Source organism: Pleurodeles waltl, chromosome 3_1, assembly GCF_031143425.1.
Source record: "Pleurodeles waltl isolate 20211129_DDA chromosome 3_1, aPleWal1.hap1.20221129, whole genome shotgun sequence".
NCBI classification, from domain to species: Eukaryota; Metazoa; Chordata; class Amphibia; order Caudata; family Salamandridae; genus Pleurodeles; species Pleurodeles waltl.
Genome location: NC_090440.1, coordinates 1,790,647,371 through 1,790,668,626, shown reverse-complemented (window position 1 = coordinate 1,790,668,626; position 21,256 = coordinate 1,790,647,371). Strand labels below are relative to the sequence as shown.

The following is a 21,256-nucleotide window of genomic DNA, read 5'->3' as shown; positions in this document are numbered from 1 at the left end:
TTGTGTCCTATGAAGAAAGCGCTTCAAATGAGAGTTTAAAACAATTTATTTCCAAAGATTAACCTTTTACTTGTTGAAATAGTTGTGTCTTTTAAATGTTATCATTTTACAGTCAAACGGAGGAAAGTGTATTCAATTCTAATATCAACACAGAAAGAACTGTTAGTATCCACCCATTTAGAATATTAAAAAGGTTGCCCTCGGGATTTCTATTTCAGAGTGCAATGCAAAATTGTCTCCATTGGAGTAGATGGAAAAATAATTGATCCACCAAAAGATGTTTGTGCATACCTTCCAACCTTTGTCTGCAGTTTTGCTGATGAGACTCTCAATTACTTTTTTTAATGTAACTTGGATTTAACATTAGTTTTCTTTCAAGGGTGGTGTTTGAGTCCCTGTGCCCGAAGCACCTTTGATAATAGGTGATGAAAGTGCGGTGGCAGCTTTAACATAGAAGTGTTATTTTTAATCATCAGCCCTGCCTGTTGTCCTTTTCCTCAAGTTTTAAACCTATTTTTAGCAGAGTGGAGGGATGGCTCGGTGAGATAAGTAATTTGACCAAAGTGGTGACTGGCAGTTTGTGAGGTTGACCCCCGCAGTGTCTACTCTGCCGTCCATCCTCCTGAAGACCTGCAATGTCGACACCTGAGTAATAATAACATGCTCCCCGTTGTGTGGCCATTTTCCATTTAGTACATATTTTTAAAAGGAATGAATGCTTCCAGTGGGAGACTCACTCAGGAACTCCACACCTTTGGTCAGCTCTGACAAGGAAACCCAGTTAGACGCTACTGTTACCTGCCTCAGTGCCGGTCTTCATGCACATGGGAAGGGATGTGTTTGTTGGGGTTACGGGGACACAAGTTCAAGCAGTAAGAACCGTATGGAGCGTCTTACATTGTGACTCCTTTCCATGACCCATACAGGCTGCAAAACTCATTCTGATCACATAATCCGTTTCCTACAAAAAAAAAATGATTTGTGAGGTGAGGACATCCTAAAGTTTTAAGTTTCTCCAGTGTGAAAAATTAGAGTCTTTTATTGCTCCCCGTGACAAAAGGCAGAAGTATAGAAAACAAGTTGACAGGGAAAATAATTGCGTATATCATTTCCACCCATACCTTATTCCCCCCCAACCCCCCCCACAACTTAAACAGCCTCACATTCTTTTGCAGGAGTTGAGAATTATTTTCTCAATACACTGATACTTACATTTTGTGTTCCTACTTTTCTGCTTTATTAACAGTCCATCGGAGGTCACGACCACAGCGAGGACGGGTCTGGACACAGTCCCAATACTGAACACTCCAATGGACATGGAACTGAAGAGGAGAGCTTTTTAGAAATGTATGATCCAGTAATGAAAGGGCTTGTTGCCCTCGCAGGCATTTATCTCCTTTTCATCGTTGAGCACTGTCTGCGGATGTTTAAGCACTACAAAGAAAGGAAGGTATGTGTCTCATCCTTACACTCCAAGGCCCTATTCTATATATTATATGCAGTGCTTAATTTGTAAATAAAAAGGTGCCGGTGTCCAAAGACCTCCCCAAACGCGCGGCTGCTTCAATTAAATGTGTGAACATGGAATACTCAAGCAGCGTAATCCTGAAGCCAGTTTGGGCTTCTTCAATCCATATGAAGCCACTCCCTTCAGCTCACTCTTGCAGCTTTCTACATTCTCCCTTTGTGACGCATTTTCGTATTTCCCTTCATCCGTCTTTCCCATATGTGTCTTTTCCTCGCAGCAAATGCTTGAGGCAGAAGAATAAGCCCCGGCCCTCAAAAGTAAGTGCGGTGCTCAGCACCAGAAAAAAGCACAAATTAAGCACTGATTATATGTACAAACCACGGAGGTGCCCTTAAAAGCTGTACACTATGTGCTTGACTATAAATGACTCTTATAAATGATGTGTCCTACACCTACTGATTCCATAAAAGGCATACTATTCACTTGTACTGGATTATCGTCTTCAAACGATTTTGCATTTGGGTCTCTTGTGTTAAAGTGTAGCGCTCTGCCATTGTGCATCCTTTGGAAGAACAATATGGAGTTTAGGTATTCTGCGTTGGACACTGCTTTTCTTCGCGTGGCTCCAACATTGTCTAACCTAGCAGAACGTTTCTGGTTGCGTAGAAACATCCCTTAAGCATTAAAAACGTATCTTATGTTTGCGTTTACACCGTTGCCTACGATTTATGAAACAACCAATTAGAGAAAGACTAAAAATGAGAAAGTGCTGGGCGCAAATAAACTACAATTCTCATGTAGACTTGTTTTAAGTGACTGCTCCCCCAAACCTTCAGTTTTTCTTGATACATTAATTTTGGGGCCTACTTGGTTCTCATGAAATTTAGAGCAGTAATTCCAAACAGATACTTGTGGAGACACTGCTATTCTCAGGAAGGCATGACAGTCTCTTGATCAGAATTTGCAGGCTTTGGAGGGCGTATTCATGCCTCGGGGTCAAGCAGTTTTACCAAATGTAAGGGTCTAACACGTGGCCGAGAATTCATACTTTTGGGTTCAAACCATTCGTGCGTCCTTTATGCTGAATCTAAGGTGAAGGAGCAAGTTTAAGTTTGGCTAGCAAAATAATATTATCTGTAAATAATAACATATTTTGCTATTGTTTGCAGTTTCAGCGAGAGCCGAGTAGATAACTTTACCCGTATAAGTGAGATTAAATAAATTGGAGGGCTATGAATCAGCTGAGGTGCACCCTTGTTATATTGTGCCATTAAGGTCCACTCGAGCCTGATTGATTGCCAACTAATAAAAAATTTACCTAATCACTTACGTGAGCATTTTGTGCAATAAAAACATCAAGCATTTGTTCCAGAGGGTTCGAGAGGCAAAGGATGTGTTTCGCTGCTTTTTGGATGTATCAGTGAATAATATTCAGTAATGAAACGCATGCTGGCTATTTCTCAGGCATAGGTTTAGCGCCTGAGTGCTCTCTACAAGTAGCAATTGTTCGCTTTACAAGAATCGCATAACAATTATGCGTTCTCCTTTCATTTGACACCAGGCCTCAGAGGCTCTATCTACATAGTCTGAAAAGATAGCAGGCCCTGACACATTTATAAAACACACTCTTACTATATGCACTCATGCTGATATACACAGACAACAGAGATGTGATATACGCCACAACATCTGATACACAAAACATACATACTCATAATTCCATGTACACTCAGACTGTTAACACACTTTCCTCACTCCACTCCTCAGTCACACACACACACACACTCCTAACACATTTTGGGCATACTCAAAAGTCAAAGTAAAAAACAGCTTTATTCGGTTAATTACAACCATACAAGCAAGCACAAAATGCAATAAGTAAAAAAAAATGTAAGTTACATACAAAGCTAAAATCATGCGTTTCTAACATCCACTTACGTCTAAAACCACTTACATCTTAAATCGGGCATACCCTCCTTATTCCATAAACATGCGCACACACCCCTGAATGCTAACTCTATGTAGACTCAGAATGAAATGCGCTCCTGCTGCTGCATATGGTCAACACACATGAAGAATACAAAGACTCCACAACGTATGATAGGGGCATTCCATGTGATACACACACCCAGTACTTGTTCAATCTATGTGATACAAAGGCACGCACGATACACTAAAAACACATACTCCATACTGTAAACCCTTTGCAGAAATGTCACATTTCTTTCAACTTTATTGATATATTTTTTATAGTACATTCATTAAAAAAAATCGAAAAATGAAGCCTAAGTTAAAATGGAGTTAAAGTTAAATAACATGAACAATGAAGTTGCATTGAACCAAGAGTCATCAAATTGGCCAGTTAATGTGCTGGAATCTGACTATCTCCTGGGCGAAGGAGCTTGACCACCTAATGCCTCTGATATACCATAAAAATATCACTGTGCCTAGCAGGCTCTGAAGCTGACATCAGTGACTCAGGCCTTTAATATCACTTTGGGGTAACAAGATAGGTATTCGAAGGCCAGTGAAAGAGACTCAAGTGTTGCCAAAGGAGATGTGCCTGATTTGGCAGCTTGCCGAGAGCCCTCACACAGAAGACTGCCCAAACATTCTTTCTGCCTTAGTTCTCAGTCTTCCCCAGCACTTGGAGGAGGCAAGAACGCAGGATCACAGCTACGCTTAGAGAGTACTGACAGACTGTGGTGGGGTTGTGGGATGCACGTTTCATACATTGCAGCCTGTGATCCATAGCTTGGTCAGGGCACTCATAAAATGGAATCATTGCAGCAGGGAGAGCCCAGCAGTCCTGGAGAGCCCGGCAATCCTGGAGGACATTGAAGAAGGGACAGCTACATCCTAGGAGCTTTTGATGAGTATAACCATATAGCTTTGTCAGAGAACCACTGACTTTGTGAGAACTGACTTCACCCTACAGTACTAGACTCTAATCACCTTGGGGATTTGACCATCTGGTGGGCTGCTCTTATTTGAGCACTATAAATAAGGACCCCTCTTCCAGCACCACTGAGCCTCAGTGAAGCCTTCTACCTGAAGGACAAAAACATCTTAATCCAGCTTGGCAACCACTTGTAGACTGCAGAAGATGACCCAGCTCTCCAACTCCCACTAGCCAACACCTTATCCACAGGAGCTTTCTAAGGCCACAGGGGCCCAAAGTGCAGAGTAACTGACCAGCCCTTGGCTCCAGTGGGTTACAGCGGTTGCCTAACAGTAGCGCACATTTCGCACACAAGTAAAGGCTTTCCACTCAGAGCAGAGTTAACATGGACAGCGTAGGGTTCAGAATGAAGAGTCGTCAGCATGGGTTTGTGGAACCTGGGCATTGATGTGCAAAGGTTCCCTGTGGAATATGATTTTAATTTGTTCAGTTGACCTTTTACCTGTGTGCCACCAGCAGCTTATCTGAACAAAGGGCTTTATAAATGTAATTTTGAAGTTGCCTTTGATCTCCACTGTGGGGAAGGCACAACATCCTTTTTGGCGACAAGCCACTCGCTTGCTGCGTACACGCGAGCTGCGTACACGAACCCTCAAGTGGCTTATTGCAGTTGACGAGAATAAGGCATTGTCATTTTAATTTGGATAGATACTGTCAGCGTTTGAGGTGACACCCAGAAGATGCATGTGATATTTATGGATGACCGTTAAGTCTAGGAAATATATTTTTTGTTGGGTGACACAGACTCGTAGCAGTCTTTCATTGAACCACATACAGTCTTTTGAAATGTGTTGTATTTCAACGCACCTGCGTCCCTTTGTCAGAGAAGCACGTGCGTGACACACATCACAACATGAAAAAAAAGACTATACTGTGCTTTCACTCATGATCATTCACGTCGATACGGGAATGTAAAAAAACGTGAAGTGGCCATATTTAATTACGACACAAGGTTTAATCGTGTTTAAGGAAGTCGTAAGAAAAACTAGTGTGCGCATTGCAATATTGCGCTCTAGTCTTGTGTATATCTATAACAGTACTACGGACACTGGTTACGGTAAAGCTACAGCGCTGACACGCACAGCTTCTTTTCATGACAACTTGATCTGTATCCTTACTTGAAACATAGGTCGAAAAAACGAGGTGCGTCTCAGCTCAGCATTGCTTAAGTTCACATCAGTCAGTATCCTTGACAGAGGGGTGAGTCGGAGGAGCGTGCATTTCTCTTCCATATCGCTGACATGCCCAGCAGTTACCTTTGTGACACAAACAGCTATTTGGATTGCTTCAGTATGCATTGTTGTGTTCAATATCTCATCGTTGTGTATTAAGTGCATACAGTCTGTGTGAAGAATATTTTTGATCCATAAATGTTATGTGCGTATGCTGAAATGCACAGCAATATCCACTGTTTTTTAAGTGCATACGCGGAGGTGCACTGCCTTTGTGAACACTGTTTGGGATCCATAGATGTTATGTTTATACGCTGATGTCCACAACAAGTACTGATCTTGAGTATCCACCCAAACTAACTTTATAAGATTAACGAACCTTATTTTAGATATTAAAACTGTTTGCACTGTGTCTTTAAGGACCATATTTGGTGAATTGCGCAGGGGTACAGCAGCCTTTTTGCAAGGCCATCTTTCTTTTATTGATGTGGTCACAATAGAGTATGCAAGCTGTTAATCCACCGTCTCATGTTTTTTTTTTTACATAGACAGGGTAATCCGCCTTTGGCATGGAAGCAATGCTTTGACACTTTTGAAATGTACCTGGTTGAATAGGGGCTCTATGTTTTTGCCCAGAACAAAAAAAAAAGATCTTTTACTGCACTCTTTGGGTTTTAAAGGCAGGGCTGCTCTAAAAAATGTACCAGTTTTAGAAGATGCTGTAGGAGACAAGGAGCCAGATTAATATCAGTAGATTATGAAAAAAAGTCTACAGGTCAGGTTTGAGGTTCAAAGTTTAGTGGTTGTGATGCACAAGCTCTTCAAAAGAGTTCAGCATGCTGGCGAGGATGTAGACACTTATATAACAGTGTTAAGGAGGTTAGGAGCCGACTGTCAGTTCAAAGATTTTTCAGATCAACTGGTAAGAGATCATTTCATAGGTCACTGGAGTGACAAAATGATTAAACAGAAGCCTCTGTCCGTGGGAATCCTGTGCTAGATTTTACAATCATAAAAGCTAAAAGCATTGAAACTTCCGAGATATCTTCCAAAGAATTAGGAAGGCAGGGTTTTGAGCTCCTGGCAGCAGTTAATACTAACTTCACCAAAATGCAGAGAGACATTAAATTTGTAGACAAACTGAATTCCTTTTTCTCACCTCAAGATGTGTGTTTTCGTTCTGGGAATCGGTTGCACGTCGAAGGTGGGAGGCAATGCCCAGCAAAGAATGTAATTTGCAGGCAATGTTACAAATGTAGTCATTTTACGAAAGTTTGCCAAGTTCAGAAATCTCAATCCCGAGCTTCAACGTCAGTTAATTCTGTTACTGATGAGAATGTTGTCAAAGATGAAAAAAGTATTGGGTGGGATTTGAGAGAGATGGTTCCTTTGGTCAAAAGTGAAGATATAAAAACGTGTGACCCCACTTTGTTTTGCTCCGTATGTAGAAGTCATAGTGGGTTATAAGGTTTTGAGTTTACTGGTAGATTCCTGTGCACGAATAACTATGATTACACAACAGTTATATGACAAGGTTTTGTCCAACAGACCATTAATCGCTCCTGATAGTAAAGCTGTGTCATATGAACGATAAAGTATTGATTTGTGTGGATACATTGATGATATTCTCAAGTTTAAAGGTTGTAGGATTGCAGGTACTATATATATATATATATATATATATATATATATATATATATATATATATATATATATATATATATATATATATATATATATATATATATATATATCCCATAAGAGACTTAACATCTTGGGTTAGTTTCACCAAGGTCTTTTTGGCATGATCCTTAAACCAGACACTAAAGAATACGTGTTGGCCATTAGAGATGATGATCACCTGGGAAGGATCATGAACAGAAACCCTCATGTATTCCCAAATGTACTAGGGACACATAATCCTTGTGAAGGAAGGGGCAAGTCAAGTTAAACATAAGCTTAGAAATGTGCTCCTTTAGCATATGAAAGGATCTTGAAAAATAGTTGGAAATGCTGTGTAGGAGGGGCATAATTGAACTTATTGACTCCTCAATGTGACTGTCCCCTTTGGTGGTTGCTCGTAAGCATAATGGGGAGTTAAGGGTTTGTGGTGACCTTCGTTGTCTCAACACAGAGATCAGAATAGATTTGCACCCATTACCCAGCATTTGTGAGTTACTAGCGGGGTTGAAAGAAGCAACGTTTTTTTTGTTTTTTTGTTTTTACAAAACGTGATCAAGCGTCCGCTTACTATCCAATTGAGCTAGATCCTAAGACATTTGACTGCTTTTGTTTCCCCGTTTGGGACATTTCAGTACTCCCTCATGCCGTTTGGGTTAGCCTTGACAGCCTCGGTTTTCCACTGAGTCAATTCTAACATGCATAAGGGAATACAAGGCATTTTAATTTTTCAAGCTGAATTGTTGATTCATGCCATGGACAGACACAATTTTAGATGACGTTTTGAAAAGATTCCATGCACAAGGGGTGGTACTCAGAAGGGACAAATGTGATTTTCTCACAGACAGGGTAGAATATTTGGGACATTTAGTAACAAGTTAAGGTTGAACCTAAACCCTGCTTGGTTGAGAGTATCAAGCAGACCAAACCCCCTGTGGACAAAGTAAGGTTAAAGTAATTTCTTGGCTTCTGTGAATTGTATTCAAGATTTATACAAGGTTATGCAGTGAAACTGAGACCTTTGTCCTGTATCCAAAAAAGTGGTGTTGCACTTGAATGGACCACAGAGTGTCAATTTTTTTTTTAATGGGTAAAGGAGCAATTGACGTCTGCTAAGGTTTTGAAGAATTACAACCTTGAGCTACAGTGCATTATGACAATAGATGCAAATAACGCTGGGTTGAGTGCAGTCCTTAGTCAGATGAGAGATTCTCAGGTTCCTACCATTGCATATGCATATTGCAAATGCAACCCCAGTGTTGGCTAGTGCTGAAAAGCAGTATTTTTGTAATTGACAAAGTACTGTTAGCTTGCTGGTGGGCAGTGATGAAAGTTCAGAACTATGTGTGGGGAGTACGTTTTGTGACACAGATTAATCACAAACCATTAGTTTATATTTTAAGTGGAAAGAATGTTAGGAGTTTTACTCCTCCCATTGCCAGGTTATCAAAACCATTGTAATTTGATTTTGTACCTGAGTTTATTCCAGGTGGGAAAAATGGATCTGCTGACTACCTTTCACGCTCATCTGATATTGTAGAACAGCGTCAAGAAATGGGCTGTGAAGAAGATATGAAAGATTGTATAGTGGTAGCTGTGGACTTACCCCAGTTGGGTGCCTTTACAGAGCTGGACTGGCGCAAAGCCCTTAAAGAAAATGTAACTTTGAATGTGGTAATGAAGTATGTACAGTAGAGTCAGGCAGGCAAAGGGAAAGGGAAAGGAATCTTGATTTTGATCTCAGCACATTTGTCAAAGTTACTGATGATTTGACAGGGGTTGTTGTTAAGAGCATACTGAAGTACTGGGTTTTTCAGAACCCTGTGGTGCCAGGGAACACACCCTAAGACTTCGAGTCCTTCCTGTTTCAGACTACAGAAACACAGAGTCTTCTTGGTGAAGTCAAAGATCTTGTTGATTGGCTGCAGCCAGTAACAGGTATCCTAGAAGTACAACACAGTGTATATTCTCAGGAGACTGCTCCCCTGGCAAAGCTAACCTTCTCTTTTATTCAAAATATTATGCTTTAGGCATACATTCCTTATTTTACAGTTGACCATTCACATATTTTCACTACAAAGAAATAGCAGGGTTATGATGACAAGCCATATTTCAGTTTGTCCAGCCCTCAATCAATTACCCGGCAAGGCTCAGTACTTTCATCAGATATCGACGGACCCCCAATATAAAAAGGCACCTCCTCCTTGTAAAGCAAGTCATAAAGAAAGAAACAGGGACAGGTGTGTGTAAGATTAGGCATGGTTTGTGTGTGATGAAAAGGTTTTATGATGTGTTGTGCCTTGATACTAATCTCATTCGGCCACTGGGAAACAAAACTGGCCGAACAGGTTTGGCTTCAGGCAGTGGAGTCAGCTTGCCCAGGTCACAGAGGAGTCAGCAAAGATGTACGTGTCCTTCAGACTCGTTTTCGGCATTAGTCATTGGCCTATGTGAGGGCAATCACAAAATGGCTGTCGTTTAAATGGAACCTCAGAGTTTCAGGACGGAAACTCTGATATTCAGGTGATTTCGTCACCTGAATATGAATACAATGCTTGTGCATACTATTCTAATAATTCTCGGTCTGCTGATACCAAAATCGTTGTGATACGACGATGTTTATAACACGGGTCCAGAATTTTTCAGTACCACAATACAAGTTTGTGCCCACATTACCATAAGGAATGCTATCATAATAGATGTTCATATTGGCCCTTTGGGTGCTGCCATGACTAAGGGATGTATACAATTGTCAAATTGGTGGCCTTCAGTGGATTAGGAGATCGATCAAGTGGTTTAGGAGTGAGTCATATGCTTAAGTTGTCATAATTCTATGCAAGTTAGGACTCCACCGTTGTGTCCTATTGAATTGCCCACAGGTCCATGGGAGCCCTTGGGAGAAAGTTGGAATTAGCATTGTGGGTCTGTTCAATTCTTTGGCTACCACTTCACGATTTGCGTTAATAATGATGGATTATTATAGCAAGTGGTCTGAAGTGAAATTCTTGAGTGAGGTGTCCTCTAAAGCAGTTTTTAAATTTCTAAAGGTTTTTTTTTTTTTTTTTAAACAAGGGTTTTCAGCCCTGCTAGTGCCAGACAATGGTATCCAATTTGTCTCCTGTGAAGTAGAGGATTTTCTGAATTCAAGTGGTATAAAGCAGTTAAAGAGATAATTAGATCATGAACAAAGTGTTGGGAGAATGCATTCAGTGAGCCATTGTGAACAGATATGTTGTAGTTTAATGTTGGTAAGAGCAAGCTTTGGTTCTATCGCGCAACCACTCATGTCACCTGGGGGCTCACCTTTCAAATTTTTGAGAGGAAGACGGGACATAATGTGTTTTTTTTCTAGCATTTATGAATAAGTGGGTTAATGTGAATCAGGATAGGTGGTCAGATGAGATTAGGTCAAGGGTGGAGAAGGTACAACTGAAACAGAAGAAATATTTTGATGAGAAACACAAAGTCAAGTGATAAGAGGTTAAAGTGGGGGAGACAGAGTGTGTAAAGTGGTACATGCGACAAAAGGTAGAATAAATTGTGATATTTCAGCTAAAATGGTGAAGGTCAAAGGGTATAGTATGTGGAAAGTGCACAGTGGTGGAATAACAAGAATGTAGTGAAAGTACATTTTGAAGATAAGAGAGTCTAGTGTGAAAAGAGAGATTATATGGATCCTGACAAGAATCCCTTGAAGCTTGGGTCTGGAGATATTGTAAAACTTGACCAGAAACCAGCTATTGCAAATGAGGATCATTAGCCATCTGTGAGACGAGGGACCGAGTGAGGAATTTGCTGCTTTGTTTGAGGAACTGAACATTTATTTTTTTAATGTATTATCTGTGTTTGTTTTGAAATATGTGTAAATATGTTAATTCTGTATTAAATGTTTGGTTCTCGGGTACATCTTTGCTAAAGTGTGTATTTAGTTGCATGTAGTAGGAGGTTTAGTTCCTATGGTTGTATTTTTTCTGTTTTAATTTGGCTATTAGTAAGCCTCAGAGAACACTTTATGCGCTATGGTAGTGTAAGCAATTTTTGTAAAAGGGAACAGCTCTGTAGAGTTTAGAATGTTAACATCGTCAGGATGGACTTGTGAAACCTTGGCACTGTGATGCAAAGGTTCCACGTGGAATATGATTTAAATGTGTTCAGTTGTACTTCTACCTGTGTGCTGCCAGCAGCTCTTCGAACACAGGCTTTAATAAACGTAATTTTGAAATTACCTTTGATCGCCAGTTTGATGAAGGCACAGCAGATATTCTCAAGGGCAGGTATTCTCAAACATTAGATAAAATGATATCTTCATTCCAGAGCATCTTTTTACGAAGAATAGATACTATGTGAACAGTAAAAGTACTAGCTTTATTGCATATGCAGGAGAGATGCAACAGAGAAACCGTGTGCATGTTACAGGACTTCCAGGAGCAGGGTCAGCGTCCCTTCCCTCACATACAGCAGTTACAGCACAGGCAGAAGTAGCTCAAACAGTCCCTCTTATGCAGCACTCATCAGGGGCGGTTCTAGAAAGTTTGGGGACCCTGGGCAGAAAAGGAATGAGCAGAACCCCTCTAATTTGCATATAGCATGAGATATTCATGGCTGTTTGCATATTTATAGATGACCCTGCTCCTCAAGCTGCTTCATGCAGACCCCTCCTCGCTGCAGACCCTCCCTCTCAACCACCTACAGGGGCCGCTTTTACAGCTCGTAAAGGGCTGCAGGTGTGAGGTTTGCCTGTAGGCTGGGAGGGTTAAAACTGCTGGGGCACTAAACTGTTGCACAGTAGGCGTCCCGTGGTGCCTCTGTTTGAACCCCCTCCCGTAGGCCTCCCCTCTCTACACCATAGCATCAAGACACAGGAGAGGGGCCCTCCCCTAGTTCTCTCCTGTGAGCACAATTGCAACGAGACACCTTGCTCTCAATTAGATGAGCAGGGGGCGCATAAGCAACAGTGTGCCGTTGGGCCCCCCATTTTGGTGAACTGAGTGGAAGCCCTAGGCAGCTGGCCATACGTCCCATGCCACTCATGCAGAAATCTGGAAAGGTGCCCAACCTACAGACATAGTAAACTGTGACTCAAACGCGGACTCTTTCCCTCTCCTCATTTCCACTCTCCAGCTAGCTAAAGCAACCGCAGTGTAAGTTTCTATCCCCCATATGCCAGGTGAACAATATAGCAGCAATGCGAGCTTCTCTCACAGATCAGAAACCACTTCTGCAGCAGAAGTTCAAGGTTCTCCTCAAACACAGAACAGGCTCAGCACAGTCGACATCAGTATACGCTCCACACACACAGAATGTGTAAAGTAAGCACAGGCAGCAGCCTGGCAAGCATCCGTCTGCCGCAGTCACTCTCTCCCTCTCGCAGAGGTGCCAGCAGTGCGAGTTTCCTTACAGTGGAAGCTGCGTGCCACAGTCGGACTGGTTGTGTGCACCGAGATAAGGAGTGAGACATTGAGATTTCAAGTTTGTCCTTGCCCAGGATTTCAGATTGTCTTCTGTTTTTGACCTTGGTGCATTTAAGCACATCCAATGCATGATAAACAATATAAAAAGCCAATTTTCAGGTGTCAAAGTGCAATTTAACCATTCTTCTACCTTATGACTGAGAGTGCCTCTTTATTGATTGGTGACTGTGGTATTATGGATGTGCGAGTGAGTGAGTGAATGAATCAGTTTGAGGAATCTATTCTTCAGTGGTGATGAGTAATTGAGTTTTAAGAAAAATAGGTGAGGGTCTACATGGGTGGACAATACCAAGCAATTTTATTTATAAGCTAGACCTGGTGGCTTTGATAATGTATGCTTAGAATCTGTTATGTAACTTGTTTGCATGTGCTGCGTTTGAGGTTTAAATATCATCAAAAATAAAGTGCTGCTGTATGGCAGAATAACTGTGCCTATGATTCTTTCTTCAAAATAAAGAAGTATTTTTACGTGTTTAGAATTGTTTGATAAAATGCGTACAGTTTTCTGTAAATTTAAAATATATTTCTCCAAACTCGGACTACCTCAAATATAAATAATAATATTTGGAACTATATTGTGACATTAGGCATTGCACTTTTCGGATGGATGGTGAACTACATTTTTCACCTCGGCAGATTTTCTTTCTTTACACGAAGATATAAACAATTAAGGGAGTCGTTTTTGTCACATATTTTGGAAAAATATGCAAATTGAATAACAAATTATCCTGGTCAGTTACTCGTTTTTATATAGCGTTAAATGCTGCAGTGTTGCTATGCCTGAGCACCTCAAATTACAGGTGCTGCTGACAGTCTCTTTAATGGTACTCTGCTTATCCACCTTGTTAAGGTAAAAGCTAGTCAACGATGTTTGTTTCACAAGGTCTTGAAAATGAGCACACAATTCGTATCGGCATCTTGTCCAAGTAGATTGTGACATCGTTTGTAGCGTGGGGGGGGCACCCGCTCCCTAGTATGTAATAAAAGCTATAATGTGTGAACATAACATTCCTTACCTAAGCCCTAGCCCACAGGCACTGGCAGGAAGACGACCCCTTCCCCACCCCCACATGAATTATTGTGGAGGGAATGAAATGTAACCCACAGGAGGTGTTGATGGAAGCCACACAGCAGTCGAGAGCACAGGTATGTGTCGTTTTGATTTATCGCCCATATAAGCATGTTCACCGTAAATGCTTGCCAAGCACAGCAATATAAAACGTAAATTTCAGGCGAATGGGACAAAAACATGTAAACATTTCAGATGGCCATGGAATGTGCATTGTAATACAAAGTGAACAGGTTCTTGATGCATGTAATATTAACCATTATGAAAGTTTTTTTTTTTTTTTTTTAATTTTTTTATTTATCATAATTTGTATTTTTAATAGTAACTGTGTATCGTTTACAGAGTATCCAGTGATAATTGGCATTTCAACACTCATGACTTTTGCACATCTCAGACAGGGCACCAATCTAATCACCTCCCTACCCTTCCCACCCTTGTCCCACCCTCTTTAGCAATGCTCAGTTGTGCTCCGACCCACCTCGTGTTTTACCGTCCGTATTGCTTATTGCAGTTTTTAAGAGCATTGCACGTGGTGTTTTTCAATACGGCCCATTTAATATTTGCTTCTCGTGGGCATTTGATTTCCTGTATATCTTTCTGCAATTTAAATGTATTGGTAGGTTTTCCTCATAAAATTAAAACTAATCAAATAAGAATGTAAGTCTAGCAGCTTGGCTATATTTGTGTCCCAAATCATGGTTTTCTCTTGTTTTTATTTTTTGATGACAGAAAAACAGAATAGGAGCCGAGTGGTACGTGGAGTCTTGTGCATTTCCAGCACAGATGAAGATGGAAACGAAAACGTTGACACCGTCGGGCAATCGCAACTCTCTAAATCCAGCCAGTGAATGTGCATCTCTGCAGTGCAACGCACCTCTCTTTGACCATTCCCAGTCAGCACAGGCTGTGCCACATGAAGATGAAGACACTCCGCTTTCATGGATGGATGGAGCAACTCTTGCACTGCATTCCTCGCAGTGGAAGCGTCAGATTCTGGGTTTCCAGAATGAACAGGTGCAACGTGTCCTCCTAAAAGGGAGCAATTTCATCTTGATGGGAGGAAATAGCTTTGCATAGGTAGGGCGCAGTTATGATGTTGATTTTTCCGTTGTTTGAGCAGGGAGGTATCTTCGGCACCATAACGCCTGACATAGTTACCATTTGGTATCAATGAATGAAGATAGCCATTCTGAGCCGGATTCACAGAGTGGCTTTTTACATTTGTGTCTTAAGAATCCTTAAAGAATTCCTGCACTACTCTTGGGAAGCTGTGACCGTCCTATATTCACAAGTATGTGTATCCTTTGGGGTGTAAGAATATACAAGTGGAAATATGAAGCTAACGTGCATTCGAGTTTTGTAATTTTCTATTTTGTGTCTCCATGAAAAACCATTTTTCCTGTTGGGAAAGCCTTTCCTCTACCCTCGCATCAATGGAGGTGTTTTGGTCCCTTTCCTACCCTTTAAATTAATTTATTGGTTCAGAAACAGGAATCATTCGAAACAGACTTTAGGATGTTGACCAAACTTTCAAAGAACATCCACCCTGCAAAACCCCCCAAAATCCAACTGCTAATAATAGATATGCTCACAGAGAAAATTCCCACACCGTTCTATGTCTGTATTTGTGCAACATGTGTCTTTAGAGAAAGATTTTAGTCCCTAGAAGTTGCTAAACGTGACTGGGTAAGTCAGACTGTCTATATAACCGAAAAGGAGAAAATGCAAAAACGGAAGATCCCTATCGGAAAATAATATTTTTAAGATTCTCTAGGAAGCACATGGGAAAAGTTTTCTAGGCGGAGACATATAACAACTCTTTCCCACCACACATCCTGTGGAGAATGTGAATTTTCAAGTATTAATTTTGGCCTTTGACAATCTGGCAATGGAGATTTGTATAACCTTGCTGTTGAGGCTTTGAAAGTAAATATTTTCCACAAGAATCTAGTGAAGTTATTTCAAGACTCTTAGTTTGATGTCCGAGTTCATATTTGAGAACTATTCTAATTTCAGTATCTTGCATTTGCTTGCAAGAATAGCAACATTTAAAAGAATAGAACAGCTTTAATTGGCCCTTGAGAAATTGGGTTACTGGTTGAGGGGTGTGAAACCCTACTCAAGCAGCAACCACAATTCTCGGTTATGGTGAAGTCACAAGCTACCCCAAATTAACCTGTGCTGAACCATGTGGTAGGTTGGCATAACCAGTCAGGCTTAACTTACAGACAATGTGTAAAGAATTTATGCAGCACTTCAAACAGTAAAACAAAATAGAAGAAGAATTCTGCACCAATTTAGGAACATAAAGTCAAATTTAATAAATAATTTAAGACCCAAACAACAAAATTCCAATCAGTAGAACTAGAAATATGCAGTTGTAAACATTTAAGTGAGAATATCATAAAAAACAACAAAGCGCCAACTGTGGTTATTTGGTCACACTGAACTAAGACAAAGTCACAGCTTCAGGCCAACTGTAATGGACCGTGAGCCGGCTACAGGGAACAAGTTAGGCCTGGAATCCTGGTTGGAAGTGTCGTAGACGCGGCACACCACAGCGGTAACGCATGGTCCTGGAGAAGAGATGCATCACACAGCGGCGGTTCTGGGATGTTGCAGAAGGCGATGCAAAGTCCTGCATCGGGGATCAGTTGCAGAGCGGGTCTGATGCAGACCTGGGCGAGGCGATGCATAGCACTGCGTCTGTTCTGCTGGGATCACAGATGGGCTGGCATAGTACATTCAGGCCCACTTCCAGGGGCCCAGGACTGGGTCGCACCACTTGAGGGGCAGGGCTCCCAGCTGGCACAGTCCAGGTGCAGAGTTCAATGTTGTTGGAGCCTTTTCGGCCCCTGAGGCTTTAATCAGGAGGCCAGCCCACTAGCCCCTGGAATCCATTAATAGGTCTATTATATATACCTGGCACCCACTTTGAAGTAGGAGAAGGTTCTGGAGGTTTCCGCCCCCAGAGGTGTCTGCAATGTCCTGTCTCCCTGCCCTGGCCCACCTTATCTGGGGGTCATAAAGGACCAGTGTCAAACCCTTTGTGAGAGTGCTCAGGCAGAACCTTTGTGCAAGTGTGGTAGGTGACCACTCCTCCCCCTCGTCATGTCGAATAAGGCCCACCCTGCTGCCACCTATTCCCCTTTATCTTAACGTCTGGGAGCAATACACAAAGACCAACTGCCAGCTACACCTAATCATGTGACCCCGGATAAGGCACCAAATGGTTGGGACAAAAAAAAATGCCACATTTCTAAAAGTTACAAATAAACAGGGTAACCCAATATTCCCTGCAGAACTGGGTAACCTAAACTGTAAAGCACACAGTGTTAAAGGAGGAATAGTTTGCATACAAATATTTCAGCAATAATAAATACTATTAATGATATTGTATAAAAAAACAAAAAATCTCTTTGTTGCTTTGCTATATTGATGGATACATTATTAGTGAATATATAAAAGTTCTTTGTTTTCCCAGAAACAAATTGCACGCTGTTTGAAGATTTATTCATTTATGGAATTTGATCTATGGTTAATTACAACATTATTAGTATTTAATATAGCTGAAATATTTGTATGCAAATGATTCCTCCATGAACATTGTGTGCTTTGCAAATTTGTAAAAATGACATTTTCTGAATTTGAACTTAAAATCCGACTTTAAAATTTAGGAGGGCTTTAAAGTACAATTCTTTAGACACTAAACTCGAGATGTCTATCTGCTCCCAATTGAAAGTTACCACTTATTAAACGTAATGAGGGAACCCAGTGTTATCCTATGGGAGAGGTAGGCCTTACAGTAGTGAAAAACACATGTAGGCTTTTTTTTACTACCAGGACAGGTGAAACCTGAAAGTTTATACGCAACTTTTTAAGTACACTGCACCCTGCCCTATGGGTTGTATACGGCCTACCATAGGGGGTAATTACATGTATTGAAAAGAAGTTTTAGGCCTGGCAAAATGATCATTGGCACACACAGACTGCATTGGCGTTCCTAAGGCATGTATAAAAGGTCTACCTAAGTGGGTGGCACGATAAGTGTTTCAGGCCCACTAGAACATATTTTACAGGCCCGGGTACATGTAGAACTACTTTACTAGGGGTGTACAAGTAAATTAAATGTTCCAGTATAGTGTAAGCCAATGTTGCCATGTTTAAAGGTGAGAGCACAAGCACTTTAACACTGGTGAGGAGTGGTAAAGTGCACAGTGTCCTAAGGCCACTAAAGATGAATTCAGCAAAAAAGGGAGAGATGAAGGCAAAACACCTGGAAGAAGACCACCCAAAGGCTGACCAGCTAACACTTGCTGTAGAGGCTTTGAAAGTAAATCCATTCCACAAGAATCTAGTGAATCAGTTTCAAGACTCTCTTGGTTTGATGTCAGTGTTTCAATTCAAGAGCTATTCTAATTTAACTATCTTACATTTTCTTGCATAATAGCAACATTTAAAAGTATATAATGACTTTAATCAGCTTTTGAGCTGGTAATGCCATTTGTGAATGCCATTGAGAGAGAGAGATTAGGACTAAAAGACCTTCATTGGTTTCAGATAATCTGACTCCAACCTGCCACTCTTTTGAATAAAACACAACTCAACCTTGCCTCCTGTGGCTTTCAGTCACTGGTTATGCATACTAATGTTCATGAATTCTACTTTTTATTTCCCCCATTTCAGATGGTGGGAACCTTTTTGTTGCAAGGTCATTTAAGTTTCTTTCAATTTTCTTCGGTTGATTTTTTTTTTTTTCTTTTTTTTTTCCCCCTTTGGATTTTCTTTCAATACCGTAACCAGCTGCACAGCTGCAAAGCTGATGGTAGCATGAACTTATCACATTATTTACTCCACAGACACAAATATTAGTTCTAAAAATTAAAATGAGCAATTGTAGGATGCAGACCTGCCACACAAGTGGTGCGTCACACGCTGAATGAAGTTCCATGTCTTTTACTAAGTAAATGAAAACTAAGTGGATGTAGATTTTTTTTTACTTTGATGTGTGTTGTCATTCCTCTGATTTTCCTGGTATTAGTGTTGATATCCAAGTTGTTGTGGCCTTTCTGCTCATAGTTCCCTTCTCATTTGAACAGTGTGCATTAATTGATGTGGAGTTCATCGATGTGCTGAATTTCACGAGGCTAAAGCAAAAGCAGATTACTTATGCTCCTCATGCTAACCCACCCATACCATACCAAGCAGCACACGTCTTGACCTATTAGGCTTTTCTAACATCTGTTAGGGTTTCTGATTGCTTGTTCCACATGGTGTCACCTACCGTTATAGAGCTTTGAGCTCTCTGCTTGCCTCTGACTTGCACACAGCGTACTTGTAATCAGATGTGGCATGTATACCCTTCTTCTTAGGCACTTTGTTGACCTTCCCATTTTGTTCATCTTCATATCATGTAGTCACTTATATACACATCTTTTTATTCATTTGGTTTGGCCATGTCTTATTGACAGTACTAGACTCACAATGATTTTCCGGGTCAAAGTGGATGTAATGTCTTGCTTACTAAATTGTGGCTTAGAACCTGTAATTGTATGTTTGACTTATGCGTGACATATCAGTGTTCTGATGTACTGTATTTGTATCCTTTCTTAATTATCCAATGTTGTGTACTTTATTGAAAGTGGTTTCAATAAAAATGCTTAAAGAAGCAAAATGCCACCCACCCTCCAGGTAGGAGGAGCATTTAAATACAATCTGATTGGCTGTGAGTATTTAATGATGAAGTGGTTTGTGTCTGTGACATATTATTACCACCTGCTGTCATTCTTTGCATATCAAAATGCTGAGTCTATGATTTTCTCAATAAGAAAGGCTTAAACTGTAATCTTGTGTTCTTATTGTTTTCGGGGTTTGGCAAGCCTACCAGTCATTGACACTTTTGCTGTACTGTTTGTACCGGACACCATGTTCTTCCTTAGCTTTCATTCTGAAACTGACTTGACTTGGAAAATAATGCAAAGTTTTTCTGAAGTAACTTCTGATGAGGCAAACAGCTGAAACAGACCATTGCTACTGAAAATGAAGTACCCTTATCGTGGATGTCAATATTAATATTCTTCCTCTGGCATTAGTACAGTGGGGCAGATCCAGGCTTTGCAGGGCACAGGATATTCCTTTGCTAATATCTCTGCATTAATTTGCATGGTTACAGCAATAGCTATCACGCTCTAGTATGTATAGCACTGGCCTGAAAGCAAGAACAATGAGTTTTCAGTTTACCTCAGCATCAAGTGAGCTCTACGTTGCTGTCCATCCAGTCTCTCGGCATATCTAGGAAGGTCATTACCAGCAAGCAAGAGCTACCTGTCCCAACACAGAAACATGGTATGTGTGTGGGAAACTGGCACCCTGTTTTAGTACCCCGCCCCCCATTTTTTGCCTGGTTTCTGGATGCAACTTGGACAGCCCTGGCACTGGGATCCTGCAAACCAGGCCCCTAGTGCCAGGGTTCTTTCCCTAAAATTGCAAAGGTATTGATGTGATTGGCTACACCTTTAGCTGCCACTAAGTCCCCAGTAAATGGTACTTAGGCACCCAGGGAATGAGGTACTAAGGGTAGGCACCTGAGGGCAGCAGCACAGATTGTGCCACTCTCATGGGCCATGCAACCAGATGCACCCAGCACTGCCAATGCAGCTGAGTGTCCTGGTGCAATCCTAAAATGCAAACTTGACATGGAACCCATCATATGTGCCCTGTCCACTACACACTGCATGCAATAGAGGGAAGTCACCCCTCTGGCAAACCTTCCAGCCCGAGGCAGGGTTCATTATACTGTATGTGTGGGAATAGATGCAAAAGCAATATGCCTCTACTGCTATCCTTGCTAAACCTGCGACATAGTAAGTGAACAGAGCAGCCATTTTAAATGTATGTGCCGGACACTGGTCAGTACGAGTTTCACAGCTACATGATGGCTACTCTGAACCCTGGATTGTTTGGTATCAAACAACTCAGAAGGATACATCCAGTCTGGTACCAGTATTGGATTTATTGCAAAATGTACCCAGAGGCCACCTTGGAGGTGACTCCTGCAAAGCTAACTAACACTGGCATGGTTGCTGGCAGATCACAACCACCCTGCCACCACCAGGCAAGATCCTGGAACCGTAGGGTGAGAGCTCCTGCTCTTTAGGTTCCTTCCTGGGTGCGGGGTCACACCACCCTCCTCAGGAATGTGCACTGCCCTGCTAGCAAGCTTCAAAGGGCTTAACGCCTTTGAAACTCGACCCCCAAGCCTGCTGCTAGCAGCAGATGGCCACCTCCATTGCAAACCCCCACTTTTGGCGGGAGCAACAGTGGGAAAACACACAAAGGACAGGAGGAGTGGCCACCGCCAACTTGCACCACCCCTAAGGTGTTGCATGCGAGGTGACCCCTTCATTTCATTTAACTCCATCTTACATGGGAGGA

General features: G+C 41.4%; 1 protein-coding gene across 3 annotated transcripts in view; it reads left to right on the top strand.

Annotated features, from left to right (window-relative positions):
• The window catches only part of SLC39A10 (solute carrier family 39 member 10), a 269,902-nt gene that overhangs the window by 138,964 nt on the left and 109,682 nt on the right, over positions 1 to 21,256 (top strand). For all 3 annotated transcript variants that reach the window (XM_069225865.1, XM_069225864.1, XM_069225866.1), the window contains one exon: positions 1,247 to 1,450. In XM_069225865.1, coding sequence (XP_069081966.1) covers positions 1,247 to 1,450 — 204 coding nt within the window. The remainder of the gene's footprint in view (positions 1 to 1,246; positions 1,451 to 21,256) is intronic.